Source organism: Lonchura striata, chromosome 1 (genome assembly GCF_046129695.1).
Source record: "Lonchura striata isolate bLonStr1 chromosome 1, bLonStr1.mat, whole genome shotgun sequence".
NCBI classification, from domain to species: Eukaryota; Metazoa; Chordata; class Aves; order Passeriformes; family Estrildidae; genus Lonchura; species Lonchura striata.
In genome coordinates, this window is record NC_134603.1 from 96762648 (window position 1) to 96780942 (window position 18295).

At 38.0% G+C, this 18295-nt stretch overlaps 1 protein-coding gene across 2 annotated transcripts in view; it reads right to left on the reverse strand.

Annotated features, from left to right (window-relative positions):
• Positions 1-513: 513 nt before the first annotated feature.
• ZCCHC2 (zinc finger CCHC-type containing 2) overlaps positions 514-18295 on the reverse strand; it is a 42225-nt gene continuing 24443 nt past the window's right edge. The window contains exons 6-15 of one of the 2 annotated variants that reach the window (XM_021530549.3): positions 18086-18180; positions 14658-14741; positions 12698-12755; positions 11093-11231; positions 9562-9626; positions 8636-8730; positions 5696-5824; positions 3494-5002; positions 2438-2510; positions 514-1245 (exon numbers count right to left, since the gene is read on the reverse strand). In XM_021530549.3, coding sequence (XP_021386224.2) covers positions 2443-2510; positions 3494-5002; positions 5696-5824; positions 8636-8730; positions 9562-9626; positions 11093-11231; positions 12698-12755; positions 14658-14741; positions 18086-18180 — 2242 coding nt within the window. In that variant the 3' untranslated portion in view covers positions 514-1245; positions 2438-2442. The remainder of the gene's footprint in view (positions 1246-2437; positions 2511-3493; positions 5003-5695; positions 5825-8635; positions 8731-9561; positions 9627-11092; positions 11232-12697; positions 12756-14657; positions 14742-18085; positions 18181-18295) is intronic. The other variant, XM_077786077.1, reaches the window with a different exon arrangement.

Consider the following 18295-nt stretch of genomic DNA (forward strand, 5'->3'; position numbering starts at 1 on the left):
GACACTGCATTCCTAGCAGACCCTTCAATTGCCCTGATCAGGCAAATTTTTCTAAGCTTCTTTCCTACTCCCAGCAACTCCTAACTTCCTTTTATTTTAGAAATAGAAGATCTTGCTTTCTGGTCACTACAGGACTAGGACACACATTATTTGCATGGCAGTAAAAAACAGTACATTTAACCTGGATTTTAGCCCAAATCCAGGAGCCATGATGTTAGGATAGACTTACCTGTTCTGAAAGGGCTGAGGTCCAAGTCCTGGGCCTATCACACATGGGCAACCTGTTTCTACCAGATCTCCTACATCTTGGAGAAGTTTAAATCGAGATACAGTATCTTGACTTCAGACAAAAAGACTGACCTCAGTTTAAGTCAAATATTCTCGGCTTTGCTTCAAAAGTGATAAATTCCAACCAAAATGGCAGCTTGCCAAAACCCTCCATCATCCCAATCCCTATACCCAGCAGCAGCAATTCATCATTCTCAGTGATAAAAGACAGTACATGCACACAGGTACTTTTTTTCTTTTTTTTTATTGCTGTTAATTCAAGGAAAAAGGTTGCATAAAATCCAATCTCTTCTAGAAATATAAGTGACCTTTCCAGTACATTTCAAATATCAAAGTATATGGTAAACATACAAATAAAGAGAAGGTAACATACCTCCTATTTACAGTACAGTATTTTAAATCATAAAATAAGTTCCATAAAGTACAACTGGCAGGTAATTCACAATACAAGTCCATTGGTGGTTTAACACCCTCACTTCAACTCAAACGCAGTTCAGTCATCTCATGTGGTCCAAAAATACCCAGATCAAATAAAAATTTTAATCAAAATAATTTTCATTTACTACTTAAACTTTTTTTTTTTTTTTAAATTAAAGCTTTCATCTACCTCCCTCCCCTTCCCCCCTCCCCCAAGAAAAAAGTTTCAAAATGTACACTGGTGCTATAAATATAAATGCTATCTATGAAGAAATGTAGTAATCAAGCTTTTTTTTTCTTCAAGTTTTTTGTTTGTTTAGCAATTTATTAGACAGCTGAACCAAAGATTGATTTTTATTTCATCCCTCTACCGGACACCGGGTCTGATTTTAAGAAAAAACCATTTCTGCCATGAACTGTGAGGAATGCCAAACCTTATGGATATACAGTGGTAGTTGTTCATCGGTGTTGAATGCAGCAGTCAAAAAACACACTCGTCTTCCAGATAACCTCAGTGCACTTTAGGAAATCAAATATTACCTGGAAGCAATTTAGTACATATATTGGCTTTTAAAAATAAAATAAAAAATACAGCAGCATTAAACTTACTTACTCATGATACTGACATGTTTAATACCATCTTAACACTCATTTCAGTCTTTCACATTATACCGTAATTACGCATAGTGGTAAATTGTTATAAAATAGTGACTTTCCTATTTGGTAGACAGGTTCTAATACTAATACCTGACTATTTTGTAGAAAACCATAGCTTTTGTTCAGTTTGAAATAAAACATTTACATTCTAAGTACAATGCAACACTGTAATAGTTTAGGAAAAAAATATTCAATCAAGTAATGTTCATTCTGTGTTGACACGATGAAGAATAGCTTTAAAAATGAAAAAATGCTGTCAACTTTCATTACAAATGCAAACACACTGAGTACAACATTCATACCATTTTTTTCACCTTTGTTGCTGAACATACAGGCTAAAAAGCTACAAGGGAAGAAAAACCTGTCAAATTAAGCTCATTCATTTTTCTAAATCTGTTCCAGTCCACACAGTTTCAGCCCCTTCCTGCTCTGTGTATTTGTTTGGCCCTCTCGAGAGCTGCATATCTGTATTATTATCAGGTATAGTACACATACGCTATCGTGTTTTCCTTTGGACTCTGCTAACAGGATGTTTGAACATCTCCCCTCAATTAATAAGCATTAAATTTAGAATACAGGTAGGGTCTGTATGAACTGCTAAACACTCATGCAAATCCAACGAATCCACGTGAACAACTGGGGAAAGTAAAGAAAACAGCAGCATTAAGGAGAACAGGGAGGGAGGGAAGAAGATTGTGGTGGGGAACATGACCAAGTTTCTTCTTTCACTATATGACTGCTCCACCAGTGATGTCAGAGGTCAGAGGATTTTTTTTTTAACTGCAGTAAACATTGCACATGTCTCAAGTCTTCAGTGCAAAAGCATGGTTCAAATGCTCTGTCTGATTGTTTGGCTGTGTGTGTGAATTACATGCATTACGCAAGCCTCTTGTAGAACCAGGAGGAGACCAGGGACTCAGCCTTCTTCTTTTGTACGGAACAGAGGTGCAAAAGCAATGAAAAATTCCAAAATAATATAAAACCGGGAATGTCCCAAAACACAAGACCAACCTCCCCCTCCCACACACACCTTCCCCCAAATTCCCAAGCTTCAGTTTAAGTAGGCAATGTTTACTTGTTTCAGTCTGCAGAATCCAAGGTATCATTGGAAGGGGGAGGGGGAGGTGCGTATCTCAGTCTGTAAGTGCCTAAAACAGGAAAGAGAACTACTAAGTCACTGCTCACAATTAAAATGGATTACAAAACCACTACAAGGTATCAAAATGGACATGCTCTTCAAAAGGCACTATCATCCTCCAGTCCTTTTAAAGTAGGTCCTCAGACTTTATCCTATTTTCTTTCATCCTCTTGCTAGAACTGTAAGTTTAAAAAAAAAGTTATAGAGTGTAGATACAGGACTTGAGCTCTACTGGAAAAATGAAAAGATGGTCCCCACCAAGGTCCATCTTTCCTGTTCTGGTCCAAACAAACTACTCAAGTCAGAATGGGAACAAAAATAGATTGTGCTTGATGCAAACCCTGCATTTTCCCCATTCTTCTGGACGGAGAGAGAAATGGAAGCGATTCCTTTTATATTTAGCTCCAATTGGTTTCTGCCTTTTTGCTGCAACTTGTCTGAAAAGTTAAATGTATTGCATCATGAGGCACAGAAGGATGGCTGATTGTGCAAAGGTAAGTCCTAGAAAACATTAAATATCAAATGGCCAGTCTATTGTTTTTTCTTTCAATTCTTTCAATTTCTTTCAATTCAAGTTTAAGGAATCCAAGGTCATATCATAAACAATAACTGATTTCTTTTTGCCAATGAATTCTCTCAAAAAGCACTCCAATGAATGGGAAAATTAAAACAACATGCAAGTCTCAATATAATGCCAAAATCAAACCAGTGGAAAAAGAATGACAATTTAGGACTGGTATCATTTTACTTTCCAGCTCTGAACTCATTTTCAACTTCATGCTATGAACCCCGTTCCCTTGCACTGTTCTACAAGATTTTCAGGCAGAGATAGGATACTTTGCAGTTTTAGAGCAGGTCACTAGTGCACAACCATTTACACAAAACATACACACGCACGCACACCTTTCTGCAAGACCAGAAACAGCACATTCAGAAAGGTAAAGAGAAACTACCAAACTCAAAAGCAAGTCCGCTGGGAGTTATCGTGATTACCTTGTTGACTGGCCTCCATGGATGACTGCTTACAGTCCTGCGCATAGTGTCCACTTACACCACAATTGTAACATGAAATGTTCCCATTCTTCTTAGGTCCCGACCCATTTGTGTTGGCAACTACGTTAGGTGCTGGATATACAGGATAGAACCTCCCAAATCCTGCCATCTGCTGCATACCATAGTTGGCTTGGCTTCCCATCACTGGGTCATGCATAAGCCCATTTGCATACGGAGACTGAGGCAGGAAGAACGGAAGTTGTGTTCCATTGCTTTGATGTGCTTGATTGAGGTAGCTGCCATTGCAAAGTGATGGCAGAGTGAAGAAAGATGGAACTCTGTAGACTTGTCCATGAAGTGGGTTATGATAAAAATAGCTATTAATCTGAAGGCTGCCATTGGTCCCACAGCTACACCTACGTCCACATGAACCGCAAGGGCCAGATCCCAGCTGCTGTGGAGGTAACATTGTCCCATTAGTGTTATTATTCCCAACAGCGTTTATGTAGGATGTGCTGTCACTCTGTGCAGTGCTGTGTGTTAGAGCGGGGCTTGGGCTGGGGGCAGGGCCTGGCGTGTGCGTTGGGATTGCAGGAGGAACAGTGGACTGGACCTGACCAACACCGAGGCCAGCGGACTGAGGTGGTGAGGAAGTTGCTCCAGTGCTCAGCACGTTTGTATTCTGGTTGGGCAACACACTGGTAGCATGAGGGCTGCCTGGCAAAGCATACGAAGCTGGTGGAGGTGGTGGTGCTGCTGTGGAGAGACCAGCTGCTGGAAGAACTACCTTGAGATTGGTAGGCTGAGGGATTGCTCCTGGGTTTCCCTCAATGTGAGGCACCATTTGATTCAGTCCTACCACCTGGGATGCAGGTTTTGTGATGGGATCTGTAGTAGGAACTGGGGATCCTGGGAAACTACCTGGATTGTGGACTGGGATAAAGGCAGTATTTGGTGATCCAATACTTAAGTTTCCTGTCGGCTGCTGTGGTCCATTAACCGTGCAACTTTCCGATGATCCCTGTGGAGAGGGGATTTTCAACCTATGTATTGCCAAATGCAAAGCAGGGCTACCAGGCTGGACAGAATGTGGAAGGAAAGAGGATGGGACTGGCAAAGGCGAAGCCATGAGCTCAAGGCGTTTCTCAGGTTCACCAGAGGTCACTGGGCCCATTCCCGCAGGAGGGGAATTCGCAGCCTCTCTCACTGGTGACATAGCGACGGGCGTGGTAACCAGCATTCCCATGGTTTTACCATCTGCAGATATGGGTGGTGGGGCAACTGCTTCAGGCTTTTGGGCAGCGCTGTGCATCACACAGTGTAAGGCAGGCATGAAGGAAATATGCTGAAACTTTGCATTCAAAGGATCTTCTGAAAGGTTCCCATTTTCATTATTCACTGAAGAGATCTGAGCAGATGATTTGCTCATATTTGATGAGCTGACAGCACTGTAGCCTGTAAACCTGGTTGTATTTTGATTCCCAGAGTCCTCAGAATTGCTGTCTGTATCTGTGGGGACAAAAGCATTTGTAAGTCAGAAGAATGAATCTCAAGCAACAGATAATCATGCCCTGGACCCATTTACCCATATAAAACCTATTGAGTTTGATGACATGAATGATAGTTATGTGTTCCTAAACTGTGACAACTTCAAGATTCTTTTCATTCATCCAAATTAAGCTAGGTCCGTCTTAATGATTTGCCTATATCCACCTGCCTAATTAGCTACTGTGTCTTTGACTTGTCCATATCTGCAAATGTCAAGAGCAGGACACAAAGTGAATTAGGAATTTGGATCTGTCTAGAAAGATATTAACACACATTATTTAAATTTGGAGGGAGTGGCAAATTGTCAGTACAAAAAGAAGGAGCTCCCAGACATGCCACACATAATTTCATATAAACCCAGCACCTTTCAGGCCAAAGTTTTCCACGTTATTGTACTGTGGAAATTTCTCAAGAGAGCTGTATCACTGAGGCCAAAATATTATGACATAGGTTTAGTAACCTAAAACTCTGGTATTTAAACAATGCTAGAAGCCCTCAGACTGCCCAGTCATGAAATCCACAAAGAAAAATGTATTCTGTGGCTAGTTCAGAAAATAAAGTACCTAATCAAACTGAAAAACAAACTAAAATAAATGTAAGAAAGAGATTAGTCTAGGAATAAAGGCATTCATGTACATTCTCTGTAAATACAACCTCTGTCTTTTTCTTCTTCACTATCAAAGCTTTCCCGTCCATCGTGTCGTGGACTAGAAGGAGAGCTGTAACTTTCAGATGATGTTTCTCCACACGTATCATGACCAGATCCAGCATCCAAATTCAGATCTAAAAATAAAAGTTGTCAGTTTTATTTTTGATCTCAGTGCATGGAAGTGAGGTTATTTTGATTTTCTCACATTTCTCACTAGTTGAGATTTTCACCTGTCCCTACTTAATTGCATCTGTCCCCTGTATTCCTATTGCTTCCATTTCCAGCACTCAGGACTGGTCTCATCCCTAAATTTGTGATGAGTAAATCCTTGGTGTTAAAGAAGGTGATACTGAAAATTGATATTTATGCAAAGCAGTGAAAAGAATGATGATCTCAAATGATTCCTGTGATGTTTATACTGGATTGTACTACAACACTGGTTTCCTCTGAATGGCAGAGATCCAGCATTTCTGCTGGCAGAGCTGCAAGCGCTCCTCGGTGACACCAGCACAGGCAGGAAGCTAACTCAGCAGGACATGGCAAAACAATGCACCACTCCACAACTCACTCTCTAGAACAGGCTTTAACCAAACTCAACAAATCCTGTTTAAAGAAAAATAGGTGAACTGAAAAAGTGGTAAACTGTTTTCTAAATTCTGAATAGATCATGAGAAACCATCATGCTGGAAACCACCTTTCAGGGTGGATAGCTACTATGGTTTTGCTTTCAAGTTCAGCCTCAGAGGGGACGAAGAATGACAAACGCACCCTCTCTCAGAATCTATGACAGACACAAGATGGAAACCTCAGCCCACAAAACCTCAGTTAGCAAAACCTCAGGACAAAAATTAGAACTAATTATGATAATAATTTCTAAATTTTTCCCCAGTTTTTATTGCTACTGGAAGTTTAACAGGTTGGGATGGCTCACTAAAAAGTTGCCTCAATGCTTCAATTATTGAAATAATTTCCTGAATTAAACCTATAATTGCTTAAATTATTTTAACAAGTACTTTGAATGTCTAATATAAACTAGAGCCTTACTGAGAACCTGAGATCACTAAGACTCAGAGTCTAAAGCACTAATCACAAAGTATCCAGTCTTACAAGCTACCATTGTAACTAACTAATGCTTCAGACAAGTTCATAATAGGGAGGAAAAAATGAAAGAAAACATGATGAGGATAAGAATTACAGACTCAGAGCATTTCAGACAAAGCCTGGATATATAAACCTAGGCAGAGATTCAGACTGTTATTTTTCCCATAGACTATTTCTCCAATAAGTATCTCAAAAGACGTTTTGATATTTATACGTAGGTTGAAAGCTCGTGTCTGAGCAGGATTTAATGGCTTCCAGCCTGTGGGTTACAGCTGCTTTTTGAACCAGCCAACAGTTTCACAGGAGGCAGTTTCACACCTGTAGAATGGTGGGTAATGAGCTAACAGAACTCCTACGGAAAAGCATTCCCTACTAACTTTGCAGAATCAGACAATCAACTACGTTGGAAGAGACCTCTGAAATCAAGTCCAACCTATGCCTAACACCACCTAATCGATTAAACCATCGCACCAAGTGTCATATATCCAGTCTTTTTCAAAACACCTCCAAGGATGGTGACTCCACCACTTCCCTGGGCAGCCCATTCCAATGCCCAGTCATTCTTTCTGTGATTAATTTTTTTCTAATGTCTAGTTTTTTCTAATGTCTAGCCTAAACTACTCCTGGCACAGCTTAAGTCTGTGTCCTCTTGTCCTGTTGCTATTTGCTTGGGAGAAGAGACCGATCCCCACCAGGCTACACCCTCCTTTGAGGTGGCTGTAGAGAATGATAAGGTCTCCCCTTAAACACCACTGCATCACCTCCTGAAGTCATTGTCAGTTCATAAAACTCAGTGCGCTTTGCCTGACAACAAAAACATTAACCAATCAGAAATGCATGCAGCAGAACTCTGCTGTAGAGTATGTTTTCTGCTTAATGGCCCTTAACTACAGCTTTCCATCTTTTTTGCTAAGACTGTGAACAGTGAGTTCTTAAAAGTTTTACTCAAATGCTGTTTGTAGAAGGTAAAAACACCTGCCCATAAAACACGTCAATAATTCCAAACCAGATCCAGCTGGAACTCTCCAAGGTGAGAAGAAAGAATGAAAGCTTAATCAAGATTGTATGGAAGCAACAATGACAAGGCACTTTTAAAAGTCCTTTCAACACTTATGCCAAATAGATGATGTAAAAAAAGGCAAACTCTTTGTCAACCTTCTGTCACAAGAACTACATGTAAGGCAAGGTCACAACTGATAGTGGAAATTTAGAAAACATCAAGATGGTGTAGTCAGTGGGTAGCACAGACCTTCAGAAATTTGTATAAAGCTTGGAGACTCAGTTTACTAAAGGTACACAAATATAATTTTTTCTTACAACTGACTGATGTACATAAGTCTTGGCCTAGACACTACATTTAGGATTACCCTAAACTGAAAACCCTGCTAGGGCAGCATACACAGTTCTGCATTGTAGCTCAGTGGTCACTTGGTTTAAACACTACAGTTCATCAGTGGTTCACACCACAGGTTTTATACAGGTTTCTTGTGGGCCATTACAAAACAGATGAAGAAACTAGTAGGCTGCTAAGAGCACACTAATGGCAAGATGCTCCATGTCCACAGAAGTAGCCCAACAGCAGCTGTTTCTGCAATTACTCCACCCATAAGTCAACTCACGCAGACTTCACTAGTATTTTGCCACCTATGCACGAAGACACACACCCCAAGCAATTGGATACAGAAGACTGAGTCTAGCACATTCTATACAGCAAGACGAAGCATAGATTAGACTGCCAATACACCAACTTGCACCAGAACATTTTTCAGACTTGCGCCTTCCCCTTTACAGAAGACCCTGAACAAATCAACTGCAAGTCAACAGCTTTGGAAAAAGCACCTTACCTTTTGCTGTCCCAGTACGGATGTGCTGCGATGCTGCAACTCGAACTCCATTGCTCCTGTTAGTCAACCTGCAGTCAGTTTTCTTTGCTTTCTCCCTGTGTAAAAAATTTCATGGCTTCTTTGCAAATGCATGAGCACAAATAACCAACCATGAATGAACATGGAATGACACTGGAAACAAAGGCAGTGACACCAGGCCAAAAATGCAAATTTATAGCTATAACAACAAATAATAAACAATTAAATAGAGGCTGCTGGTGCAATATACCAGGAACTAAGCTACAAGCAGCATTACTAAATACTATGAATAAAGATCTATATAAGAAAGGACACCAAAAAGGAACAGGAGCAGCAAACAGTAAAGTCATTTTTGAAAGGTGATGTGTGTAATGCAGCCCTACACCAGTTTAGTGTAATAGCATCTGGAAACTTGGAAGTAGGCAGAGTATTAGGTAAGGGTGGAAGTGCTTTCACTTCTCACAGTAGAGTTGTGTAGCCTGCTGGAAGTTCTGAAGCCCTCTGATGTGCAAATTATCTTCAATAAGATGTTTCAGCCAGTTACCACTCACTTCATAATGTTAAAGGTTGCCATCAAGCCTCATTTGATTTTCAGTATATTCTGGACAGCTTTACATTTTTTAAGTTTCAAATAAATATAAAGGGGAAAAGGCAATTTAGTATTGGTTAAGAACATATTTCCATTTCTTCATCTTTTAATTAAATGCCAAGCGATATTTTGAGAAATTAATGCATTCACTTAAAATTCTATTTTTCAAGTTACTTCTTTACAGAAAATAAAATAAGGATTTTTATGCAGTCTTGTGCCAGCACAGCAAATGAAAGCACCTAACTGACTGCAGACTCTGTTTATCAGAGCGAATGCATTACACTTCATTTCTGGATTACCAGTTACATTAGAAACCTACTTTTCCAGCTGTGGCTTTCCTTTCTTCTTGCTTACTGTAGACAGACTTCGTTTTTCCACTGTGTGCTAGACAGAAAATACAAAGACACCGGTCAAACAACAGAAATTTTATGAAAGCCAAGACAACAGCCCTTCTAGACCCACAGGTCCTCAAGTCCAAGAGTAGTGGGCTAACAGGTGCTATAACCACCCAAACAACCACTTGTTCAGTACATCTGAGCCTGTAAAATAATGCACCATGTCTTGTGTTTACACGAGAATCAGAGAAACACGCAGCAAATTACTACTTGCAAGTATGCCAGAGATATCCATCAAATTATTGTTTGCATGCTGTTCTTCCTCCAGAGGATAAAAACAAATGCATTTCAGCACATACCTGCTGAAAAAGGCCAATCACCAAGCTTAAGGAGCTACAAAATTTGTTGTTAAAAATGGAATTATTTGATAGTTCGTGGTGAGAAATACATGTGACAAATTATTTCTGCATAGTGACAAGCAGGTACCTAGCTTTAAACTGGAGGTTTAAGCTGCTAAACTAAACTCTAGAATACAGCATATAAGAAAAAAACACAGGACTTAACACAATTTTTAAAGTATGCTATCAATAACTGTTATTAACAGCTCATATTTGGCAAGGAAGTAAAATTTATGAAAATTCTGAAATAATCTCTGTCTAAATCACTGTATCTGGGCTTCCTTTAAATAGCTTTTCCTGTGCTTTAGTAAATTAACGTTTTCTTGCTTCAAGCTGGCAGTATTTCAAGCTTTGATGCAGCCCACCATTTCATCTTTAAAAGCCAACCTCAATTCACTACCCTGCTTTATGGAATAAGGAAACTAATTTTGTTTGGCTTGGTATGCCAAATTCCAAACATAAATTAAAGTAATATTAAATAATTCTAACATTATGTGTTTTTCATGTATAAGCAGTGAGCAAGCTTCCTTCCCCCAATTTCAGTAGTAGATAATTTTATTTATAAACAATTGTTCTGTTTACCTATATTCACAATGAGATTGAGTGTTGAAGAGACACAAATCCCAGAAAAAGTGTATATGCATCTATCTATTAACTTTTTTCAAATATAATTATTTAAATAATGCAGGTAAGATAGAAAGAATATGTTTAACCTGTTGTACCTACTGTAGCATTAATACAGTTTAGCTATTAATACTGTTTCCAGTTTGTTCCATGCAATAACAGAAATTGCCCAAGCATTCTGGAATCCTCTCTGATGACAATGCTACAGTAACAGGAAAATGTCTGATTACAAATTAACATTAGACTTTTCTGATTACTTACATTCTGCTGGGAAATTTTATTTACAAATTTATAAACAAAATATTCAGCTTTCTCAGACAGTGGTAAGGAATTACGGAGGGTTTTCTAATCAAGGCAAGTCAGCAGCAACTTCAACACTTAGTTTGTACAATTTTAGGAGCACTTTTCATCTTTTAAAGCTAAATCTCATCACGTGTCATGGACAGTCTTATGTTTCTTGGAATACGGTTTTAAAGAATAAACAGCAACACACCTGGTCAAGTAGGTTAGTACAGTGCTCTGGGTGCTGCTGGACAATACAGCTTTTCCTTCTCCAGTCCATTACCCCATTCTGCTCTGAGTGCTGAATGTTAAGGCTATCCAGTGAAGAACATTTTGCACTGCTAGTGCTGCTGAAAAAAAAAAAAGAAGCCCCAAAAGTTATGCTGATGTGAAGAAATCTGCAGGCTTTTCTTAATAACATACATGTTTTGCATTATGAGAAATTTTGCTTTTAGAAAACCCTAGGAATTTTCAAGAGATTTAAAATATCTAAATTACAGCAGTTCTTGTGCTCTAAACTTATGATTGACCATAACTGGAGTTCCTTTTTCATTTGTCTACTACAGTTTGATGTAAAATTCAGAACAACAGAATTTCTAGAAAACAGTAATTGAGGGAAAAGTTTCCTTGGATATTGCTATACACATTTCCCCCTCTTAAATAAACAGAAGATAATAGTTAGCTAAAGAAGTTTCTTTCCCAGAACTTTGTGGAAATGTCTATCCCTCTCTTTCCTACCTGAAAGATAGACCCTAAACTATGGTCAACCTTAGTGTAATTCATTATACAATGAATAAAAAAAAGACAATTTCTTTATTAATAACCATAAGCTACTAAATTTGGATCTTGCTCTAATGACTTTATAGTAGACTATGTATCTATCATTGTAATCACAGATTTTGTCAAGTTTACACTTTCTTCTTGAGGAAATATAAGCTGAAAGTAGAACAGTTTAAAACCAAAACAGACACAAAGCACTAAGTTGTCTTGTGGTGAGTTCACAAGAATTTTGTCTGTTACCTCTGTACCTTAACCAACACTGTGCTATGTTTATATTCTAATTACTGGAATTCCAGGTAAATTTTCACCACAAGATAAATACCTTTTACAGATAGATAAATCAACACTGAACAAAATTGTAAATCACAATAAATTCTGTATCCATTTCTTTCCCTTAATTTAGTTGAATTATGCACAACTATGTGCAAACATACCTGAAGTTTTTCATCAAAATACATTAATGAGTGAATTCAGATTAGGTACTTCAGGGATCTGAAGGCATATATAAACTCCTTTAATATAGTTAGGAACTGTTTCCACTTAAAATGGACACAAACCAGCAACGTGTATGTGCATTTGCCAGTAAGCAAGGGCAAGAATGGACTACCCTGTCCTACAAGCTCCTCTTTGAGGTTACTTAGGCTTCAAATCAATAGCACTGGAAATTTTCAGTACAAGTATCGGGGTATGTGCACATAGAAAAGATACACGCCATACAGATTATGGCATGTAATATCTTATAAACACAAATCAAGACATCAATTCAAATAGTGAAGGGTCACAAAATTTGGGAAAGAAGAGCTATCCAAATGACCTAGACTGACAGATTTAGAAATAGGGTCTTCTGAACTATTTTTCTAATAGTTATGAAGTTAGTAACAACCTCCGAAATGACAAAAATAAGACCAGAACAGCCCACCACAAACAAACAAAAGCTCCACAAAGAAGATTTAATCTAGAAGGACACATACTCTCAAAGCACCAACAAATGGAAGTTCAGACATACAACATGGTCACATTACACCCTAGTACCTACTTGGCAACAGGACTTTTTCCATTATGTTTCTTGTGAACTGCTGTGTGTTGCATTACATCTGGAAAGAAAAAAAAAAACAAACCCAAAGCATTATTTCAACAGAAATTCCATTTAATATTTTAAATCAATCTAGCAAATTCATCTTTTCATCACTACCAGGCACATAGCAGAAGACATCTTCATTAAACAGGTCAGGCTTAATTTACAGTGTTGAAATTAGCAGGTATTGCATAGAAGACAAATCAGTTTGTATAGATTATATAAAGAAGACTCTTTACCTTCCATTTCACAGAAGAATGCAACAGAAAGAGAGGAACTATGACAATGCCAATGTTTGCTCACCTCTATATTTAATTCTAAGTACTGAATGCATGACTGAATATCACCCAGTATGAAAGAACAGAGAGAGAAGAAAGGAATGAGTCAGAAAAAAAGACAACATTTTGTAATTTCTTCTGAACACTGAAATTAATCTCAAAACTATGTCACATATTCTGACTAGCAAACAAAGACAAGTCCTACAGTAAAGTACTGCATTCTGAACCTGAAAATTCACCGGGCAAGTAAAGCTTTACAAATTACACCTGACAAAAAGAGATCTGGCCTCAAGGCCCAGCTGGGTGGGGCTCCAAGTAACCCGGTATGGTGGAAGGCTCCCTGCCTGAGGCAGGTGGTTTGGAACTTTAAGGTTGTTTCCAAACTAAATCATTCTAAGAGTCTATGAAGAAAAACTGAGATCTTTAGAGACATAGTCTACTGGTTTTTTTAAGACAACTGTTAAATTTTAACAAAAGCAACTTTCCTTAATTCCAACTATTGATAATCTTAGTATTCTTGGTACTTAGGATTTTGCCTGAACTCCTGTCAATGCTACACCTAAGTTTAAATTATGGTTTAAAAATTTGACAAAAAAAAAAAAAAAATTAAACTTCTGGTAAACACTTCACTAAAATGGCACAAAAAGTGTTCTTAAATGCATTTGTAATTTCACCAGATGACGAGATTTATATATTTTTAAGAGCAGTATATAAAAGACTATTTGAACAATTATTGAACAACTATATTGTAAATTTACTTGGTGAAAATTCTTGGTGTATTCTTAATAATATGGCAATGATTATTTTGATAAGAAAAAGCTGTTCAGACTGCATATGTAGATTACCGAATACACAGAAGTTCAACAGCAAACTTCTTATGAATTATTAATGTGAAAGAGCGTAAGACTGCTATCATTACTTGAAAGCCAGCAAAAGAGTTCAGTGGTCCGTGTTCACCCATCAGTCCCCTTTCCCATCCTTTCCACCTACCAGGAGTTTGTACTTGTTTCCTTCTAAAACCAATGCAAAACTGGCTTGCTGTTCCTTTCAGAGTGAAACCACTGACCAGTCACCAGGCTGCTGCTTCCATGTGTGAGCTGTTTTTGAGGCATTTGAAAAACACTAGCTTTCAGACTGTAATCAATACTCACTACAGTCCCAACCTTAGTAACAGTCCAGGGTATCAAAGCAGCATAGGTTAAGAATAAGAAGAGGAAAACTTGAAAATTTTTTCTGTGTAAAATTAGAAGCTAGAGAAATTCTGCATATTTAATGTAAAACAGTCTTGAAATACCCTTGAAATGCTGCACGTAACTCTGAATCCCAGTAACTGAAGAATAAATAGGTAAAGACATGAAAGTCTATAAATAATCTTGGCTTAAGTAAATTGTGAAGTATATATTCCTGGTTGTTCAACACAGCTGTGAACTTCTGCCTTCAAGCTGTCTAAGAATGCTGCCACTTCTTGAGATATAGAACAACCTCTTAACTGCTGAAAGTACACAAAAATCCTTCATTTGCATAGCAGATTTAATTCAATTTTTGTACCACTTTATACCAATGGAGAAATCAGTCAAGTGTATGATTTCCAGAACTGAGTGCGGTAAAATATCTCAAAGAACCACCTTTGAGTACACAACTACCTTCCTCCTGACTTGAAGCTTCTGAACTGTCCTCCTTGAAGTGTTCTGGTGTCTTAACCGTCTTCAAAGAGGGTTGTAAGTTACCTGCAGAGAATAAAGTTCACGTAGTAACTTTATAGATCTTGAACAACTGGACAGTTCCTGAATGTTTTCACCAAACTGGAAGCTAGGGAAATGGAAGACTGAACTTATTGGTTTGCATATGGCAGCTATTTGAACATTGCCTTCTTCAAAGTAGGCCATCTCCAAGAGTAAAGGCTCTTAAGAGATACTTTTATTTTTACGAAAATAGTGTCATAAATAATTTTAATGCTATGGTACAATTTCAAAAGGCTGTGATTGTGATAATAATTAGAGATATTCCTACTATGCTGCACTTCAGATTTTTCTTTGGAATCATTTTGTTTTACAACAGGAAATGGGAGGAGAGCAACCAGAGTTACTAGTATTCTTCTGCAACAAATTACACTCCTCCACTGTCAAATCATTCATCTGCCAAAAGAGATCTAATTTGGGCTAAAGTCTTCTAGTGCCCTTAGCACAGTCTTCACATATCATTTTTGCCTTTTTATGCCAGACAGGATGAAAAATAAGCAGGAACAATATTAACAGTTTTTTGGCAAAAAACCCGCTTCCATGCTCTGAAAAAGGACTTAATTTCTTAAATAATCTAACTCAAAGAGTCTACTCTTTCCCTCTCAAAAAGTTCCAAGCTAGTGCAGGTAAAACCATCTGAAAGCTTTTGCTTAGAGCTTGAAACATTGATAGGAAGTTCTTTCTGAATATCATCTGCACTGAAGACACTAAACTCCCAGAGATCATGCTGTCAAAATCAAAAATTGGAATGAGAAGTCTACTCCAACCTGAAAAATTGTCTAAACAACTGAATTTATGAACCAGGAGGGAACTAATTAATTTCCTCCTTAATGGAACCATAGCAACCTAATTAAGCTTACTGAATATTCAGTGTGAGATCCCCACTATTAATTAAGGTATGAAGACCGATCCCAAACAGAATTTACTTCCACATAGGTTTTGCTAAATAACTTTGTAGTTCTGTAAAAAGATATTTTTATCCCTGACTACTGTATGGCAACTGAAGACCAATTTAAGCCACAAATGCTTTGTCTGTTAATTAATTCTTCATTTTCTATTCAAGAATTAGATGAGATTTTACTTAAATATATGCTTCCTTTCCCAACACTGGCAGCACATGCAAAATGTGTGACTACAACTAACTTGCAGTAACAAGGAGCAGGATTACAGGAATCCCAAACAGAAAACCTAGAAAAACACAGAAACCAACCCCCTTCAAGGGCCACTTAACTGGGGTGATTTCAGCAACAGGTGGGGCGAGTATTTTTGTCTTAGTAAGGCTTCTATTAGCCTGCACCACAGGAAATGTGACTGTGAGATACCATGGACACATCATCCAGTCCCTCTTCTCAAAAGAAAAAACAACTATGCTTCAATTTATCACACTAATTCTCTTCAGCAAATGTTTTCTTAATATCTAACTCAATGTCAGGGCCTGAATCATGCCAATGGGCTTTGCAGCTCTTCCCTGCTCTCCCAAGGGCTTCACCTGTCGACAGTGAAGAATCAATCTAGTACACTGCAGTTTTGCAATTCAGGGTGTGACTACTGGGAAAAGAACTGGCAGATGCTTCACCCAGGGCCTCCATCCTTTGGCTCAGGAGCTGAATTTGAGCTCAGGCCTTTGCCTAGGGTGCACTGCTGGCACACCTGTGCCTGGACATGAATCTTGCTGATCCTGTTCTCAGCCCTGATCTACTGACTTGTTTTTCTGCCTTGACCTCAGACCTGCCTCACTACTCTGGACTTCTCTGGTAATCACCAGATTCTTGCCTGTCTCTGGTCCTAATCTTCTTCAAAAGAAGTTAAACCTAGTGCTTTCTGTCTTATCCAACAGAGAGAACAGATCATCCTCTTTACATTAGGACTCTGGTATCTGAAGACTTAAATCATCTCTTCCATTTGAGTCTTTCCTCCTCTCTGCTAAACAATTAAGTTCCTCATCCTGTCTCTCATATATTCTACATCTGACAAATCCTCATGAACTTTCATGTACTCAATAATTTATTACTATAAAATTATCTCACATTTAAGATCACTTTGTAATCTATAAGACTTCCAACAGAATTGACATTCGTCTATTCTCCTTCTGATCTACCCACTCTGCAGATCATTTCTGCCCAGTCAACTCTGTCTTGATAGATAGAACCTGGCACTGGTTCCTTTTTGAAAACATTTCAAACTACTACCATGTACAACAATGTATTTGCAAGTCCTTCCCAACCAGGTGTAGTCTACAGTCTAAAATATGCACACCCTGTCCAGTGTGCCCATCATTAACATGAATCTTTCTGGACTTTGGAAACTCTTTCCTCCCCATGCAGCCTTTCAGTATAACAGAAATGTCAATTTTTACAGCAGTAAATTCCAACCAGTTCCACAATTACCCTGATTGTTATTAGTTTAACATTTTCACAAAACTGCCATGTAAGGATGTACTAAGTGTTTCTGAAAAATGCTACAAAGTGACCTACAGCTTCTATCCTAGTAAAAGTGCTTCTACCTCACCATGGAAAAAATACACCCGTCACAGATCACACACAATTTCAAATTGAAGTCTGCTGTCATTCCTCTATTTTTTTCCAAATGAATATGAGCAATCTGTTTGGAACCTCCAATCGATTCAATTCCTTACTAAGATCTTTGGCAACTTCTGAGGCAGTGGCCTCACAGCTACTGCCTCAACTGTCATGGTGTATAATATGCATTGAAATAAGAAAAGATTGAATGGAAACAAAGATCACATCCTAAGGCATCCATACAGAGAAGCCAAGCTTTGCTCACACAAACAACTGTAATACACAAGTAGGTTAAGAGGGCCACCAAAGAAATCTCTGCAAAGCAAATACTGAAAAACAATTCTGTATGTTCTGAAATTAGGAACATCCCATCATTTATGTACTCAAAACAAATCTCAGTTTAAATATCAATACAGATGCTTAATCTACAAAAGAAAACAAACAAAAAGCAGATGTGATTTTTCGTGTCAGTTCAAACTTTTTGTTCCAAAATTTAAGACTTTGTGAAAGGAAGAAACGCCAAACTGTTGAACACAGTCAATTAATAACAGTCTATTTGAAGAGCATGATGGTACAGAGAAGAACGAAAGAATGAATGAAGAAAAAGAACAGAAGCTGATGCTACATAGCATGTTCCCACAGTCAAAAGTATAAGTATCTGCTCAAGAAACTGTTAACTGACCAGGAGTTCAAATACAACCAGTGGAATATTACACACAAACAAAAAATTGTAGAACTGTACTTAGGCACAACAGCAAGATTAGCTTTTTATAGACTTTTCATTATAGAAAACAGTATTAGGATATTTCTTACTGTGAGTGTGCAAAGATTCTGATGAAATTGATTGGAAGAAGTTGTATACTCTCTGATTCCGCAGAAAAGCTTGTGATGTATTTGAAAATAGCTGCCTGAAATTTAAGTGAGAGTTTGTTAAACTAAACAACAAAATCATAGGAAGAACACAAAAATTTACTACAGTACCATTTAAAAACAAAATAGGCAGTTCTTAAGAAGTCCAAATGC